Source organism: Saccoglossus kowalevskii, chromosome 14 (genome assembly GCF_978046115.1).
Source record: "Saccoglossus kowalevskii chromosome 14, keSacKowa6.1, whole genome shotgun sequence".
NCBI lineage: Eukaryota > Metazoa > Hemichordata > Enteropneusta > Harrimaniidae > Saccoglossus > Saccoglossus kowalevskii.
The window spans coordinates 2852291-2868443 of record NC_140654.1 but is presented as its reverse complement, the minus strand read 5'-3'; the positions used below and the strand labels follow the sequence as shown (position 1 = coordinate 2868443).

The 16153-nt window shown below is 37.2% G+C and overlaps 1 protein-coding gene across 11 annotated transcripts in view; it reads right to left on the bottom strand.

The window, feature by feature from the left end:
* LOC102805514 (uncharacterized) overlaps positions 1 to 16153 on the bottom strand; it is a 75759-nt gene that overhangs the window by 36882 nt on the left and 22724 nt on the right. For 10 of the 11 annotated variants that reach the window (XM_085507781.1, XM_085507782.1, XM_085507789.1 and 7 more), the window contains exons 2-4: positions 8100 to 8114; positions 2450 to 2518; positions 600 to 1014 (exon numbers count right to left, since the gene is read on the bottom strand). In XM_085507781.1, coding sequence (XP_085363907.1) covers positions 600 to 1014; positions 2450 to 2518; positions 8100 to 8114 — 499 coding nt within the window. The remainder of the gene's footprint in view (positions 1 to 599; positions 1015 to 2449; positions 2519 to 8099; positions 8115 to 16153) is intronic. The other variant, XM_085507784.1, reaches the window with a different exon arrangement.

Sequence of the window (16153 nt, the reverse complement as noted above, 5' to 3'; positions counted from 1 at the left end):
GACGGACGGGGACTAATAAACTTGGGTGGTAAATAATCTACATAATTACAACTGCCTAACCATGGAGTTACAGAAATAAACACACGACACGATCAATGGGTCACATGAACCAGAGTGGTATAAATATGGTAATTTGCGTCTATTGAACCTGTCATACATTTACCAGCTAATATCATCCATGACCTCCGCCAAGGAGATTATGTTGTTGGTAGTGTTGTTTGTCATAATGTTATAGATCGTCTCTCATAACATTTCTAGGAGCGTTTGCCCTTGATATAAGGATGGACTCTCAGGAGGAGTTGTTCCTAATACGACCAATCGATTAGATTCAGATATAGTTGCCATGGAAAACATTTTGAAATGTTCATTTATAACTAGAACAATTATGTACTGATTTTCATGAAATTGTCAGGCGAGGCTACCTTTGATGCAAAAGCCAAATTAATTTTGTGGATATGTGGATCATGTTGTCATAGGAATAACTTTTTTGGGAATGACTTTTCATTTATAAATCAAAAAGGTATTGATTGATTATCCAATATGTTTGATTCCTTGAGTGAACAAATATGTAACAATGAATTTAACGATGGATTACTAACCTTCTTTTGTTTTTGCAGGACGTATGTCATCCCTTTCTAAGGCGGAATTAAGTTCTTCATTTCTAGTCTCCAATTCACACATTTTCCTGCGCATGACTGTTGCCTCTTGTTCAACCATCATAAGCTGCAGTCTGAGCTCTGCTTCTTTCTCGCTGATATCACCAGCTTCGCCCTCTTTCTTGGGATTTTCCAGCGTCCCGAAATGCATTTTGTACTTCTCAAGCTCGAAGTCGACACGTTCCCTTTCTTGTTCAATCTCTCCCAGTTTTCGTCGCATCACAGCTGACTCCTCTTCTGTGAGTTGTAACTGATGTTGAACGTCACGCTCTCTCTCGATGGTCTCCTGTAACTCGGACATCAGAGACGAAACATCATATTCAGCGCCGACATCTGGCCCTTCTTTAAGTTTCTTCATCTAGAAGAAAAAAAAAAACTATACTTAGTATAACGAAGCGCCACTACGGGTAACTTCTCGTCAGTGTTATCATGACAGCATGACTGTCTTTCTGTATCCACGGTAACGTGGTTTGGCGATGTCCCACTGCAGCGCTTGCAGAAACGACAGTCACTTATATCCGAGCAATTACGCAGAAACAGGGTCATCGTCACATGACTTATGAATCTCTTAATAATGTTAGTGTAATTTAGTACACATATATATGCAGGGTGCTGCGTAAACAAATTATGAGTCCTAGCAGCACCATGTTGTCACATTCCAAAACATGAAACCTCGAGTTTTTTTCAATAAAATCTCTCATCTTCTAAATAGTAGTACAGACACGCACACTAACGCCATGCAAGCTACATTCGTAATGAAACAAACAAAAAATGTAACGGACATGCAAAGAAACATAAAGAAACAATGGTATGGCCCACGAGCTGCAAGAAAACATTGGTGCATATTGGTGCTAGCCAGTACGCCCTCTAACATGGCTGATTTGGAATCCCCAAATTTAAGTTGAGTCAGCTTGTTGAGGTCGGTCTTGAAGTAACAAATAAAATTGTATGCGACTCTATAGGTCACTTGAGGCCTAAAAATAAATGCTGTGGCCCGTTGATGTTCTTTGTTTTTACACCAATTTGGTTAAAATATAAATTTAGTTTTTAAATTTACCAAAGTAGTAATTCCATAACTAAGATGTGAGATAGCAAGATGTTTTTTTTTAAATATTACTATATCAATATACAATTTTCTCACAACCAAATAGTACGTCACTGCAAATCCGTAGAGGGCACACTGGTGATGGCCAATTAACAACTCCCCCTCCCCCAAAGTCACGTCGATGCGCTTCTGTGATGTGACAAGTGTAGAAACGTCTCCTATATTGTTTTAATCTGTGGTCGTCCGACAGTAAAAATATAGTATTTTTTCAAAGAACTGTGATCTCGCAACCAAGCAAACATCACTTATATCCACTACGTCATTTTGACGTCACAGAAGCTTTCGTCGCTTGAGGGCCAATATAATTGAAAGGCGTATAGCAGATCGACATATTCTAGGAAGACGTTTTCTTATTCTTCTTCTTCTTCTTCTTCAGAGAGACTGTCTTTATTTTGAGTCCTAGATGGAACATGCATGATTAGATGTGACGTCACAAACATCAAATATCTAATCTTCCAACTATCGGCCATTGCAGCTAAACGGAGAGCATTCAAGATTGCAATCCACAGTTTGAGGGCGGTGCAGTGCTCGATCGTGCATTTACTTATAATGTATAATGTAATTAAGTTTGAAATTAACACAGCAGATCAGTACTGAAATGTATTTAGTTTGCGCATGCTCAAACACGTAATCAATATGTGCAATGTCATAAAAAGTGGACGAAAACACACAAGTCATGCGCAGGTACCTTCCATCGTCTCTCTTCATTCAGTTCATCTTCCTCGATTTGACCTAGTTTCCGTTTCAGGAGTTCAACCTTTAGAAAATAGAAAATTAACCATATAATGGATGAAAACAGGAAAAAGAGTTTACAGAAAATAGAGTAGCAAAGTGCTTAAGCTTGTATCCACTTGACAGGCGTTGAATCTACCGTGACTGACAAAGAAAAAATAGGTTTAGTCATGTGTAGAATATAAAGATGAGGATTGGTCGTGTATGAGTCAATGTCATGGAAACGGCTGTCGAACTGTGTTTCCTTTTCCTGAGAGCTGGAAATTCCTTGGAATTCGTCCTTGTGGTAATAACAATGTCCAATGCACCTTTAGTTACGGTCACTACATTTCGTTTGCCGAGGGAGAGTCACAAAATTACGGTGTGAAATGACTAGGCAGATTTGTTCAAATATTTTAACAGCTTAGACATTTTAGCAGTTTATATAGAGTATTTCAGCATTTTTATAACCCAATTTTTTGCATTTGCAGGTAACAGTTCATATATTATTCATATAAGGCAGTTCTATCACTTTATATATAGTATATGTACCGTATTTTTAGCAGTTTATATACCGGGGGGGGGGGTGCATGACACGATTGGTTGAAATAATCGTCTCATTTGCATAAATTAATATTCATGAGCAATGAAAAACTCGTTTTTTCAGTAATATTGTGCCAAAATGCTTTCCGATAGCATACATGTTAGTTCTAAATTGACTGATTCTATCGTTACGAGCTGAAAAAATAATCGGAAAAATGATGTAAAGGTATTTTTTGAGACACGTTTTCGATCAGACTCCAGCTAACTGTTGAAAGTAAGCGTAGGTTTTCTCTTTACCATGATCATAGCAAGTTACGAAATTCATGGAGAATGCAGAGGCACGTTTAAATTTCACTCTAGTACTATTGCTCACAATTGCTCAAAATGTTTTCGGTGACTTTTATCAGTGACAAGTTACCGAATTAGTATGCATTTCGAGAAACCACAGTGTGTGTGCATGCGCAGTTTGAAATGGAACAGTTTTGAACGCAATAAAATCACGCGTAGAACTCGGGCTCCAGCAAGAAATTGTGGCGTCAAACTGGTTGTCGGTTGAATTGTTTTGCAATAGACAATAATTTTGGAGCCTGTAGTCGTCTATGAAATGTTTCTAAGTTTTGTTGAGGATTATTCTGTAAAGAAATTGCTGAAATTATTTCATCTGTTCGTAAACGGGACGTTGTTGCTTTGACGATGGCTACGGACGACTGACGTCGAAACGTTCCATTCAGATCGGATGGCGCCCTCTCGTGCCAATCCCCCCTGTTATATACCGTATTTTTACACTTTGCATATTGCAGTTCACTTAATGCGTTACGTCCTTCTAGAATGTGTACTGAGTTGTTTATTGAGCTTGAGATGACGCAGAATTACAATTATTCTGAACAACATCAAATTTACAGGTTTAACTGGGTATACTTTTATGGCAACAAATGCAGTCTTTAAAACGTCTCAGACTCGACAATTACAGAAATCCGTTCTATATACGCATTAACTAACAGTATTGAAAAGTTACTATGGTATATATACGGGAGACGATAGAAATTATATGACGTCACTGACATACACATTCACAGACATATGACCATTAATTGTACGTTCGCGATATTTATATTTTATCTGTGGTCACTGAAAAATCAAGAATAAGAACGTTTCATTACTTATAAACACTTTCTCATTTTTACATTTTACGGATTGTGTCTCTTGTGCATAAAACTGGCATCATCAAAACAACTTAGGGCGTTTGCTACTGTAGTCATGGCAACGATATGCTAGTCCCACAGGAAGCTTGCCGCACGAGCCACTTGTAAACTTAATGTTGTATACAATCAACTATAACGATGAATTATGTTCCTGCCAATAAGTTGAGCGAATATTATTAGTTTCTTTTATTGATTTGTTTTGGATCGGAAAAAACATGATATTGGTCGCAGAGATTGTATGAATATTTTGCTTCAATATTAATGGCGGGAAAGGCATATATTGAACGGGACTGTTTTGTGAAAAGTGTCAGTATATGACAATGGCAGCAAGAAAAACTACACGAGACGTATGAATTTACTGTACCAGGCTGTTTACTGTTCGTATCCTTCCTTTGAAAAGAACGATCTGCCGATGACTTATGTGCAAATTACTGTTAACTATCATCAATCTTATTATATTTTTGTTAAATGCAAATTTGAAAATACTTCAAATAACCACGAACCAAATAAACGCGATTCAATTAAAAATATCACATTGCAAATATAATGCTAACAAACATCCGAACAGCATTCGATGTATTGAACAAGACAAATACTGGTCCGTGGGAAAATGTAAGTACATTTATGCGGCCCCTCCATTATATTTCAAGTTGCCCGCTCAGTTTGAATACTTGAGCACGGATACCGGTGTGCAGCTGTGCACGTAACTACGACATTTGATCGCCACAGTCGGTGCTTCATTAACCAAACCTCGCCAGCATCCTCAGTTTGAGGCTCGGATCATCTAGTCTTGAAACCGAATTTAATCGTGGAAATGTACTACCTGGCGCCACCACAGTGTTTCTAACCTGTTTAAACTCTAGTTGACTAATGCTAAAATAATATTTAGATTACTTCGACATTTTAATATACATCTTAGAGAAAATGCTGCTCCTCGTAACAGAAACAACGGTAACCGAGTAATACCGAGTGACACGAAACAGTATGAAGGTAAACGAGTTAGGACGAACCGGGAAGTGCCTGCGGCAAAATTCAACGATAAACTAAATTAAAACTATACATTTTGTTCATGCTTTTGCTATCACTAATCAATTTTGTGTGATAAAAATTGGTTTATCACATATGGTACGAGTGGTCTCTTTGACCCGATAGTAAAAAGTGACCTTAATATTCGACGACTCGTCAAATATGAAAAGTATTTTTCACTATACGGCGTGAACTATATATTTCAAACAGAAAACAAGACACTTTGCGGAGGTTGAAAATTAAACAGTACAATCTATTGCATCACATTTGAAGTGCGCCCCTAACCGAACACCCTGCGTCACTCTATTGTGTAAGTGGAATATGTGAAAGTGACAACTCAAATCGTGATACGGCTTCTCTCGTGTAATATTACTTTTTGCTGTGAATGTCAATAACGCACGTTGCAATGACCACTGACCTCATCGTTGCAATGACCACTGACCTCATCGTTGCAATGCATATGAGCATTTGCAGTATATGTGCAGGAAGGGAGAGGAGGTACTTTTATTGGAAGCTGTATGTATGCGGTCACGTGCTACCACATGGCCTCTCCTTTTGTGCAAAAGTATCCGAGGCCTACAATTCCGGTATTCATTACCGAAACTATATATAAAGCTCAAAAATCGCTAAAATATAGTTCAAGTAAAAGAAAGTGTAAATTCCAGCAGTCATTTTGGTGCTAATAATGAATTATGACTGTCAATAATGGAAAGAATAGCACATATTATCTGGCTCCATTTTGTCTGTCACATAAGTGTGAAAAATTATTTGGCAATAATGAGGGTCACTAAAAGTTGACGGGACTTGCCATTGCCATTGCCACGTTATTTGTGTGGTTAAAACTGTGTCAACACTAGAGCACATCTAAAACAACCCTATCTATATAGAACAACATAATAATTATAAACAATATTGCCTTTAGGCAGAATAATCCTCGTAAATATCCATAAGATCAATGAGACATTTTATCTTTTCTCAATAATTGTGTCAATTATTTCTGTCCTAAAAGTAAAGTAAGAATATGTCACTGTGAGTCGATTCCTCATCAATTTAAATTGTATATAATATTAAAATCGCCATATCGTTGAAACCCTGGATGGCGGCCATTTTGAAAAAAAATATTGCAATAATTGGTCACGCGTAATATGTGGCATTTATGATGCATTAAGTTGAAAATAATATCGCATGTCATGTGAATTGTGATTGGCTATTTCAAAATATACGTTTACAGATGCAAAATTTAATACAAATCTTAGAATATGTCGAATGATGAAATTTGTTTTGTCACGTGACGTGAACGTACAACCTAATTCAATTTCTCTTTAAAAAATAATTCACCGGGCTAATTGCTTTTAAAACCTCTGCAAAGGTAAACTTTGACCTAGTTTTGCGCTATAGGGCAAGCCACTTACATACATTCGAAGTAGGGCTACCCATATTTGGTCTTGAAAAAACATAATTTGTACATTATCGAAAGAAAAGGTTAGTTCAGTCAGAATACGAATTGTGTCATAAATATTGATTAATACTACACTTCATGAATACACATTGGCTGGATTAGAAGGATTGGACTGCAGGACTGTGACGTAGGAATCATTCAATGAATGACTCAAGACGGCAAACAACGAACACAATAAATACAACCGAGAGAAGACAACTCTCCGATAACGACAGCGACCTACTCTACAGATAACCTCAAACGCTAAATGTACACTTTAAGTCAGCTATAATTCGACTGATTATTATAAGTAAAATATATCGGGTCAGCCATCTGACAGCTTGTTTGCGATTTCTTCAGTGACACCGATATAGATCATCGACGTATGACCCATTTCAACGGGTAACCCCACGCAATACAATGTCACATACCAATCACTGAAACCGCTACAGGTCGAAACGGTGGTCCCAACAGACTTATTGTCGAGAGGTTGTGTGTGACTGTAACTCTACAAGTGTCGTCATTGTTTTGACAGCGATGCAAGATATATGTTCAACCACATACTATAAAAAACTGTGGCGTGGCATTTGAATTATCCCTTTCACCACCAGTCCCCTCTTTTCATCACAAATTCACAAAATAGTCCTTTTTATAAGTCTGCACTTTCCTTCAGGAAATTGGGACAAAAACATTTTTGGGGTAAAAACAGAAAATTATTTCAAATTTAGTTTGTTGGCTTCAAAAACGGTTCATTTCCAGAAATATTGAAGACTGTAAGAAAAAAGTGCAGACAAATTTGGGCGGGAAAGTCTGGTGGTGAAAAGGCTAAGAGTTGGGTTGAGTCGAAGCCGCGGCCTATATACAAGGCAGAATTTGATTTAAAAATGTAAACAAGCTGCTCTCTGATTGGTCTGAGTGTTAGGTGTTAGAGTGAGCTAGCCAATCAGGCACAATCTTGTAAGCAGCTTCGCATTGATTCCACATAAACTGAGAGCTTACAGTTTTTACAGTGATACATTTTGAAAATTCCCCTTAAATTTGTTTTCAAATAAGAACTTTACGAATGTTTCACTGAACTAACGCCTGGATTCCAAGATTCTCAATTGTCTAATGCTCCGACATTCTTGAAATAAATATATAAAAACAACAGACCTAATAAAAACAATTTCTTCATGTAAGTTACGAAGATTTAACACAGGTAATTGTGACCAACTAAACACAAAGAAGAGAAAGCTTCAGACCCTGACTCGAAAGAACCATATGAGGGGAGTACAATCACATGCAAATACACTTAAAATACAACAGGTTACAATTAGAGTAAATAATCATGCAACAAAATATGACGAGACAACTGTCGAGATGAGAGGGGGGGGGGCGAATACATAAATACGACTAAATTGTGGTAGTACGTTACTTACTTCTCTCCTATGAAGCTGCGTGCGAGCAAAATAAAGAAAAGAATTAATATTAGTAAAAAGTGGAAATTTCAATATTTGAATATTTTCAGTGGCAGAGAACTTGATGTGTAATTCTCTAGAAGAGGTATACAACGGGTAGTTGTTACCATCTTTAAATTTAAATGGACACTTTGTTAACAAGACACGACTCGTACGTGTTTCTGCATTATGATACATATCTGATATCATATGCATGCATGAGTTGTCTCCTGAAACCAATCCTGTACGTCATAAATAGAATACTCGATATATACAAGTTATTTGTTGACAAGAGTGATGTGGGGCGTACAATATGCAATCATGTAGTTAGTATGTAGCCAGGATATTATGTTTTGAATGTGTACATCTAAAACATGAGATCTCGTTTTATTTGAATTATTGAACCCACTGCGCTGGCATATTTACGTGCAGGTGGAACCTTTGTGTTTATATAGAGTCGTGGGAAAATATATGACATAATTTCTCTGAGAATGTCGTAAAATGTTATTTAGAGGAAATGAAGCCTAGTTCTACACACAATTAAACGTGTAGGCATGAGTGACGCGTCACCGACACCTGTCTTCGTGCACAATCTCGGAAACGTTTGCTAGTGACTGAGAGGTACATTTTTAATAACTGCGACAGTTCAGCGTTCAATTGTTGACTGTTTTCTGAAAAAAGCTACTAGTATACCCCAGAGTCGAGGTCATAGAAGTGATTGAAAACATCACACATTGAAATAGACTTAAAATCAAAAGAAGGAGGGCGACGTAATTTACGTCAAATTCTTAAAGGAACATTTTTTTATGTTCAGGAGGCTGCATTGAAAGATTAAATTCAATACTCTCCCAGAAGAAAAAAACGTTACATGATCGCGTCGACACAAAGCTGTACGGCATTAACCCCGTCTGTCAGACAAAACATGCTCTGGTAGGATTAGCTCTGTTTTAAATTGATCCCCATGAGATTTAAACATCAGAAAGGGGGACTTAAACGGGATTTGGACCAGGCATATAAAGGAAGCAAACACTCGCTGCTACAGACAGTGAAATCTTTTGAGACGAGGAATAGACATCTTAAATGTTACACATTCCTTTGTTTTAATACGTCAATGCATGTTTACAAAGACACGCGAGAGTTCGTATAACTGTGGGTGTTTGATTCTGTGATTACGTGAGTAACTTGAAGGCTTGTGAGTAGTTAAATTTGCACCAAGCCACTACTTTTTTCAGCATTTCATAATATTGTAACCAAAGAGAACCTGCCAAGTCATGGTTAAAGCGCGGTAGCCGTCGCGCTGCGCATGTGTGAGATATATGGGTCTCATATAAACAAAGATGGCGACTTTGACTGTTGCGCATGTGTGAGATATATGGGTCTCATATAAACAAAGATGGCGACTTTGACTGTTGCGCAGATCAACGAGTACGAACTGACACGTTTCCAAGCTTTAATTGGGCAGGCTCGTTGAAGAAAGTATTAATGTTCGAAACTATTTATAGACATTCAAGGCTCAGAGGAAGTTCTCATACATCGAAGAACAGATCCATTGATATCTAGTGGCTGTGTTCTTTGACTTTTCTCATGTTACTGCATCCATGTAGTGCGTCATCACAATACACCAAGCGTGAAAACAAGAAACTAGCAGCGTCAGTCGCTAAATTACGTGTTCTATACGAGAACACTGAAATACACGTGCTGGGTAATAAGAATAAGAATACACAATAATACAGTACAAACACATCTGCATATGCTGAGTGTCACGCGGCAGTGGTGCAAAAACCAAGATGACAGACGCCCCTGCGTAGACACAATAATCCTGATGATTAGAAGTTATAAACACAATTCTTCACAAAGCATTTCGAAAAAAAACTACAGAGACAATATGAAAACGAATCTATATTCATAAAACACTAAAATAAATCACCTCAACCTGAAGTAAAACACACACTGAACTGAGTGATAACAATTTACACAGTTTTTCAATCATCTCTCTATGGAGTTTCTAATAGTTGGTCTATATCAATCATTCTACTACTTGTTACCCCTCAGTTACACAAGCCAGACTATATAAAACAGTGACGTAAAAATCGTCAATTATCAAAACAAGTAAATTTTAGTATTTTCAAGGTATAATCAATAAGATTGATTTATTTTATTTATTCATACCAATAACGACCAATAATTGTTCATTCGTATTAATTAATAATTTCCACAAATAAGATACATTTGCAATGTTTACTTTCGTGTAGCTGGTGTCAAGTCATGTTCTCACGTTGAAATTGTAACCTATGGCTACCGCCCCGTTGAAGCGATGGGGCACGCATACTTTGCTAAATTACGTATATTTATCTTTCTGCATTTTCTTTCAGAATGTTACATGCGTGTTAATGGAAGCTCCACCATTAAAGGTCGGTGGTCGTCGCGCCGCGTTCTGTCCGATACGGGACTCACAGCGACATACACAACGTGTGTAAAATACAGTGTTTGTATACATGGATTTCGAACACGCGCTGCGCCGACGACCACCGCCCTTCAATCGTGTGATACATGCGAGCATTCGCATGTCGGTTGAACCCTTCTGTGATAGTTTTTAGTGATCCGTCATCTGTATCTTTTACTGGTGGAAGTAGGGAGTCTGAACCCAGATTGTAAGACGCCACGAATACGCTCTCGGGTTTATGCTACGTCAACAAACGCGAAACATGAGCTGCTCCATTATTCTTCACACCGGTGAAATACGGTTCACCTAAGGTCACATACTTCTAAATTAAAGACTGAGGTTGACCTAAATTTATCTAAATATGTCATTTTCAACTTTGTTCAGAATACAAGTACATGAAAAGAAATGTATTTTCTCAATTGTGACTCAGAACTCGTACATGCGACGAATACGTCATCAGTTCATGGAAAGCTAAGTTGATATTATCTACGATCCTATCTTTTGTTATTCTTGGATATCTACCAAGAAGCGAAGTAAAACAGAAATCATCATCAATTTATCATAATGGCCTAGATTCATTATCACACATACATGAGAGAGAAAAGAGGATATACAAACAACCAATCAATCAAACACCGCATTATAGTTCAAATTGACGAATGAGATATCCACCTTCAGCTCGTACACTCCATTTCTAAATTACACGCCACTTTTTAAAAATCTTGTTTCTAAAAACTTAATAAACGCTGACACCATCTCACCGGTTAATTCACTGCAAATTGCACAATCGAATTGAAAATTCGGGGCATCGCGTTACACAAAGAGAGAAAGTACAAGACATAAACAACATGGCGGAATACTCGGAGTTAGTATTCCCATACGTGTTTGCGTGTGTGGTCTGGCTCGAGACATGCTTTAATAAAAAGACCCTGTCGACCCCTTCATACATTGCGAATAAACAAGCCATTCAACAATGGTGGCCGAGAACTGAGAAAGTATTCTGAACATTAACACCTACAACGTTGCTTCCATCAGAATATAAACCAAATGATAAACTTTTGATCAAAACTGGTCCATTTGGTTAAAAATTAGTATTAAAATTAGTGAAATTATTTAAATATTATTAAAATTGCACCCGATTCATTTTAGCGCTTCCGCCCAACTGCATTGTAGGTAATAAAACACAGAAGTACCCGGGGGACACACACACCATCCACACTGTGACTAATAACTTCGGAAGTGTTTTTACAACTTGGCGTACTTAGTTGACATTGGTACTTTAATCTACTTTCGGCATTCTAGTAATTATACAAACCCCCTCGGGAAACATAAACCTTCGTTTAATTGATAACATCCAAATTAAACAGCTGGGCACTTTTTATTGAGGTTTCACGCAGCAATTAAGACTCAAAACTGTCTCCCTGCCAGCAGGCAAATCAGATATCGTCGAAAGTAGTACCGTGTTATTTTAAAGCATTCCTAGAGAGATCACGTGCTCAGATTTCCGATCGCTCAGTTGGATGTCGTCATACGGGTTACATCTGTTTCAATGGCAGCGTCAATAAAACAATACCATGTGTGTTCGTTTTGCTAAAACTATGCAGATATACAGTGTTTCAACCACGAGGTCGGAATAAATAACTCATGGCCATATGGTTTAGTGTGAGTCAGATATAAACCACTTCAGTTTACGAGAATATCGACGCGATCATTAAACAGTGAAATCATATACGAGTCACGGACGTGGTCAACTTGCAATTCATGCGCGGATTTAGGGGCAGCAACACGAGCCCCAACCCGTTCAACTGGCAAAAAAAAGACCAATCAATTGCCAAACCCAGGCTACGTCATGAGGAGATTCAGTAGCGCCCACATTAACAAATTGCTGTATCCTCCAGTGAAATTATGCGTCCCATTCCGAGCCATGCAAAAGTAAAGCATGATTGTTTGTTGTCACGCAGTACGCGTTCGAATTTATCCTTACAAAAGAATGTATACAATCAATTTTAAACGTGACGCGATACATTAACTGTGGGATCTTTAATTTTCATGTTTTAGAATTATTTGTATTTTTTGGAACGATTAGAATAATCGAAACCGAAATTGTGTATTCTGTGTCGTCCATCAGCCATTTAGAACATGTCCCGCGTTCTGTGGTGATGAATGTGGCGTCGTCTGACAAATGTATCCTGATTAACATTACTGATAACCGTAATTACAAAATATATAATGGTACATGCGCACATATATATATTAAAATGGACATTGTTATTGCGAAACGTGTTATATTCATCTTTTGAACTGCAGAACTATTGCAGTGCAATAATAAAGCTACCAAATAATAGTTGCTAAACTCAGGTGGCGATAAAATTGAAATAATCGCAACACTATAGACAGTATAACAACATTGATAAATATCCGGCTGTGTTGTAGTTAAACTATATAGTGGATTTTGCCATATGCTACATTGGTCGCCGTGCTTCATTAAAAGACTACCTTAAACAAACAGACAGACAAACAAACAAACAAACAAACAAACAAATAAATAAATAAATAAATAAATATTTAATAAATAAATAAATAAATAATATGTGCTCATAAGTTGCCCCCCTGTCGCTATCACGACATGGATTACTTGAACTTAGAGGTCATCTGAAATGACACTGATTTATAACATAGTTTTAAATTCTGCACAGTACGTCAACTTCATCCCAGTGTTGCCAATTTAACAGCTCTACCTGGGTTGTTAATATTCAACACACGCACAGCTCTAGAAGAACCTTAAAAAAATCATGGTGTCCCAGTCAACCTGAGTGTGTGAGTTTTGCTGAGATTTTGCAAATTTAGTAGTCATTTTCGTGCCAAAATGACAATGGGCAGAGTACTTGTATTTTTAAATAGGTTTGTCAATTGATTTGTCATTTTTTAGCGGGCAGAAGGGGGGGGGGATGGTATTATATTTGTTCCAAATAATTCGCCTTACGCGAGATCACTTTTGTTATTGTATTAATATGATACTCCTTTATTTAAGGTAATGGAGACATGCTATGACATCATGATATTGTTATAGAAGGCAAAATGTTTGTAATTTCTTATATATCCAGAAAAGAAAGATATGCAATTATATGTATTATATTATGTTATATTATTTTGTTATATTATATTATATCATATTTAAAAAAAATATTATTATACATCAAGGATACATCACGGGAATGCCGAAATCCAAAAATCAGAATCCAGAATCAGCGAAATTCTTTGAGTGGAATTTGGTCAATTCCTGGTGGCAGCCATGTTTGTTTTTATTATTAGAGGACGCTCACACGTGTAATCATTCCATATTTGGAATCTGCATTTCCATATATGGTAGGATGAAAATACTCCGTAAAATACCGCAAAATTACGGCGAGCTGTAACTTATGGTGTTACGGTGACAGATGTATAATAATATGTATGCGTACTGGCAGCCTCGATGTCGCCACCAGTCAACTTTGGCAACCGAGTTCAATTCTGAGACATTTTTCTCTATGGGTAATTACAAGTTTTTCTTAATGACAATGGGGGGGGGGGCAGAAGTTTCAATAGATTTTGACCGGACCTTCTACTAGGATCAAACACACAGGTCTACAAGTTGACTGCATGTTATAATGCGCTCAACTGTCACCAGATATGCTTAGGGTTGAACCATCATTGTCCACGCAGGGGTAGTATATGCACATAAAACAATAACCTGCAGTGAAAAATATCCTCAATCATGGGACAGTAAAAAAAGCACCCTCAAAACCAGAATAATAACAAGAATGACACAAGGTAGAATTAATGCTTTATCCCTTAGAAGAAACGATGTCATGGAGCTTTATGGTTCGAATTACCAGCAAATCACGCGTATGATTTTTTAGAGGAACTGATCTATAAGCGATTTCCCATAGTGTTCACCACTTGCATATACGGTAATGGACAACAGGTGCAATATAGACGTTTTCTTCAAGGACATATGTGATACGACCAATAACACGAAATAAATCAGTAGGTACATCCATCATGACCGTTGCCACAGCTGCCGTGTCATTCAAGACAAATATATGTCATAAAATATGGTTACAAAAATGAATAAGCTATAACAGTCGGTGTCATTTTACACTTACAGTGACATTACGAATGCATGACCTACGCAAAACCATGGACGACACGAAGACGTAACATTGCAGGGAAATGAACTGTATTAGGTAGATACTCGGGGTGCTTGACACTTGCCGGGCATTTCAATCAGACATTCTGGAACCATCAGTATTGCGATCGAATATAACTCAACAATGTCCAAGGTTTATCCGTATGAGAATGCTATTAGATGGAGCGGGTAAGTATTTTTGATAAAAATCACAATCTAGTAATTTCTGTGCAGATTTCTTCGATTCATTTTCCCAGCATACACAGCGAATTCCTTCATCATATTGATGATTCTCATTAAAAAAACCCGACATAAATGATGGTTGAGCCCTCATCCTTTCTGAAATGATCCGCATGTAATGCAAGTCGTATCAGCATTCTCTTCTTCTAATGTTATAATATGTATGAGGCGAAACCGTGACACTAAATTATACTTAAATGCAATTGTCGTGTTAAATTATTTCGTTATATATCTGGATTTATTTGGTACGTACAGAAAATTAATTAATTTTAATAAGACAATATAATTTTATTACGAGCATTAGTTCATCACAAAACCTATTATTAATCAAGGACAATCTAAATCATGTGTATTTATTCTTCATTACCATTTCTATGAAAACGACGGCGTCAGTTTAAACTTGTTTCTCTAAACTTCTGCCCACATAAATTAAATGTATAGGTTCTGGAATACATTACTTTGTCACGGAATAATGGATTATCAAAGGCGTTCATTAGCAGAGATATACTGGGCTCGAAAACACTTTCGTGTAAACTTTAACAAAATAGGAAACATTTATATCATGATGGATTTAGGAATGGACTTAGGACATGTACTTCATTTATCTTATACATTTCAGCCAGAAATACTGTTTTCTGAGAATCGCGGGTTTAGTCATTTTTTTTAATCAGTCTAACACGTGACTCTTACGCAAACACATGACACCTTGTGTCTTCAGATGCGTTCCTTTATATCCAGGCTTTTCAACAACAATGGTAAAAGAAGGTTTTGAGTAAGATAACAGACGGAAAATTCTTTAATGGAGAATGACAAAACACCCTTTCCCGCTATCTCAATGAATGTCATATAATAATATCAAAACGAGTCAGGTTACGAATCAATACTCAAGTGGAGCATTCTATAAATGCTGTAAATAGTCGCTCACAGCTACTAAAATGCTGCATCGATCTGACACGGCAGCTGACGAGGCGTGCTTATCTTTGTATAAGCGCATTCATACAGTAGAACGATACTATTAATCACCATGACAACATTCACGTTTAAGCAAATGGAGTAAGCATATGAACATATTATAAAAGAAGAAATACAAATTTTGGAAGATGTTTTACAATGAATATATAATGCAACATATTTCGTTTGGATCAAATTCGTGCCGCTGTCTGCGTTCAAGGACGCGCTTCGCAT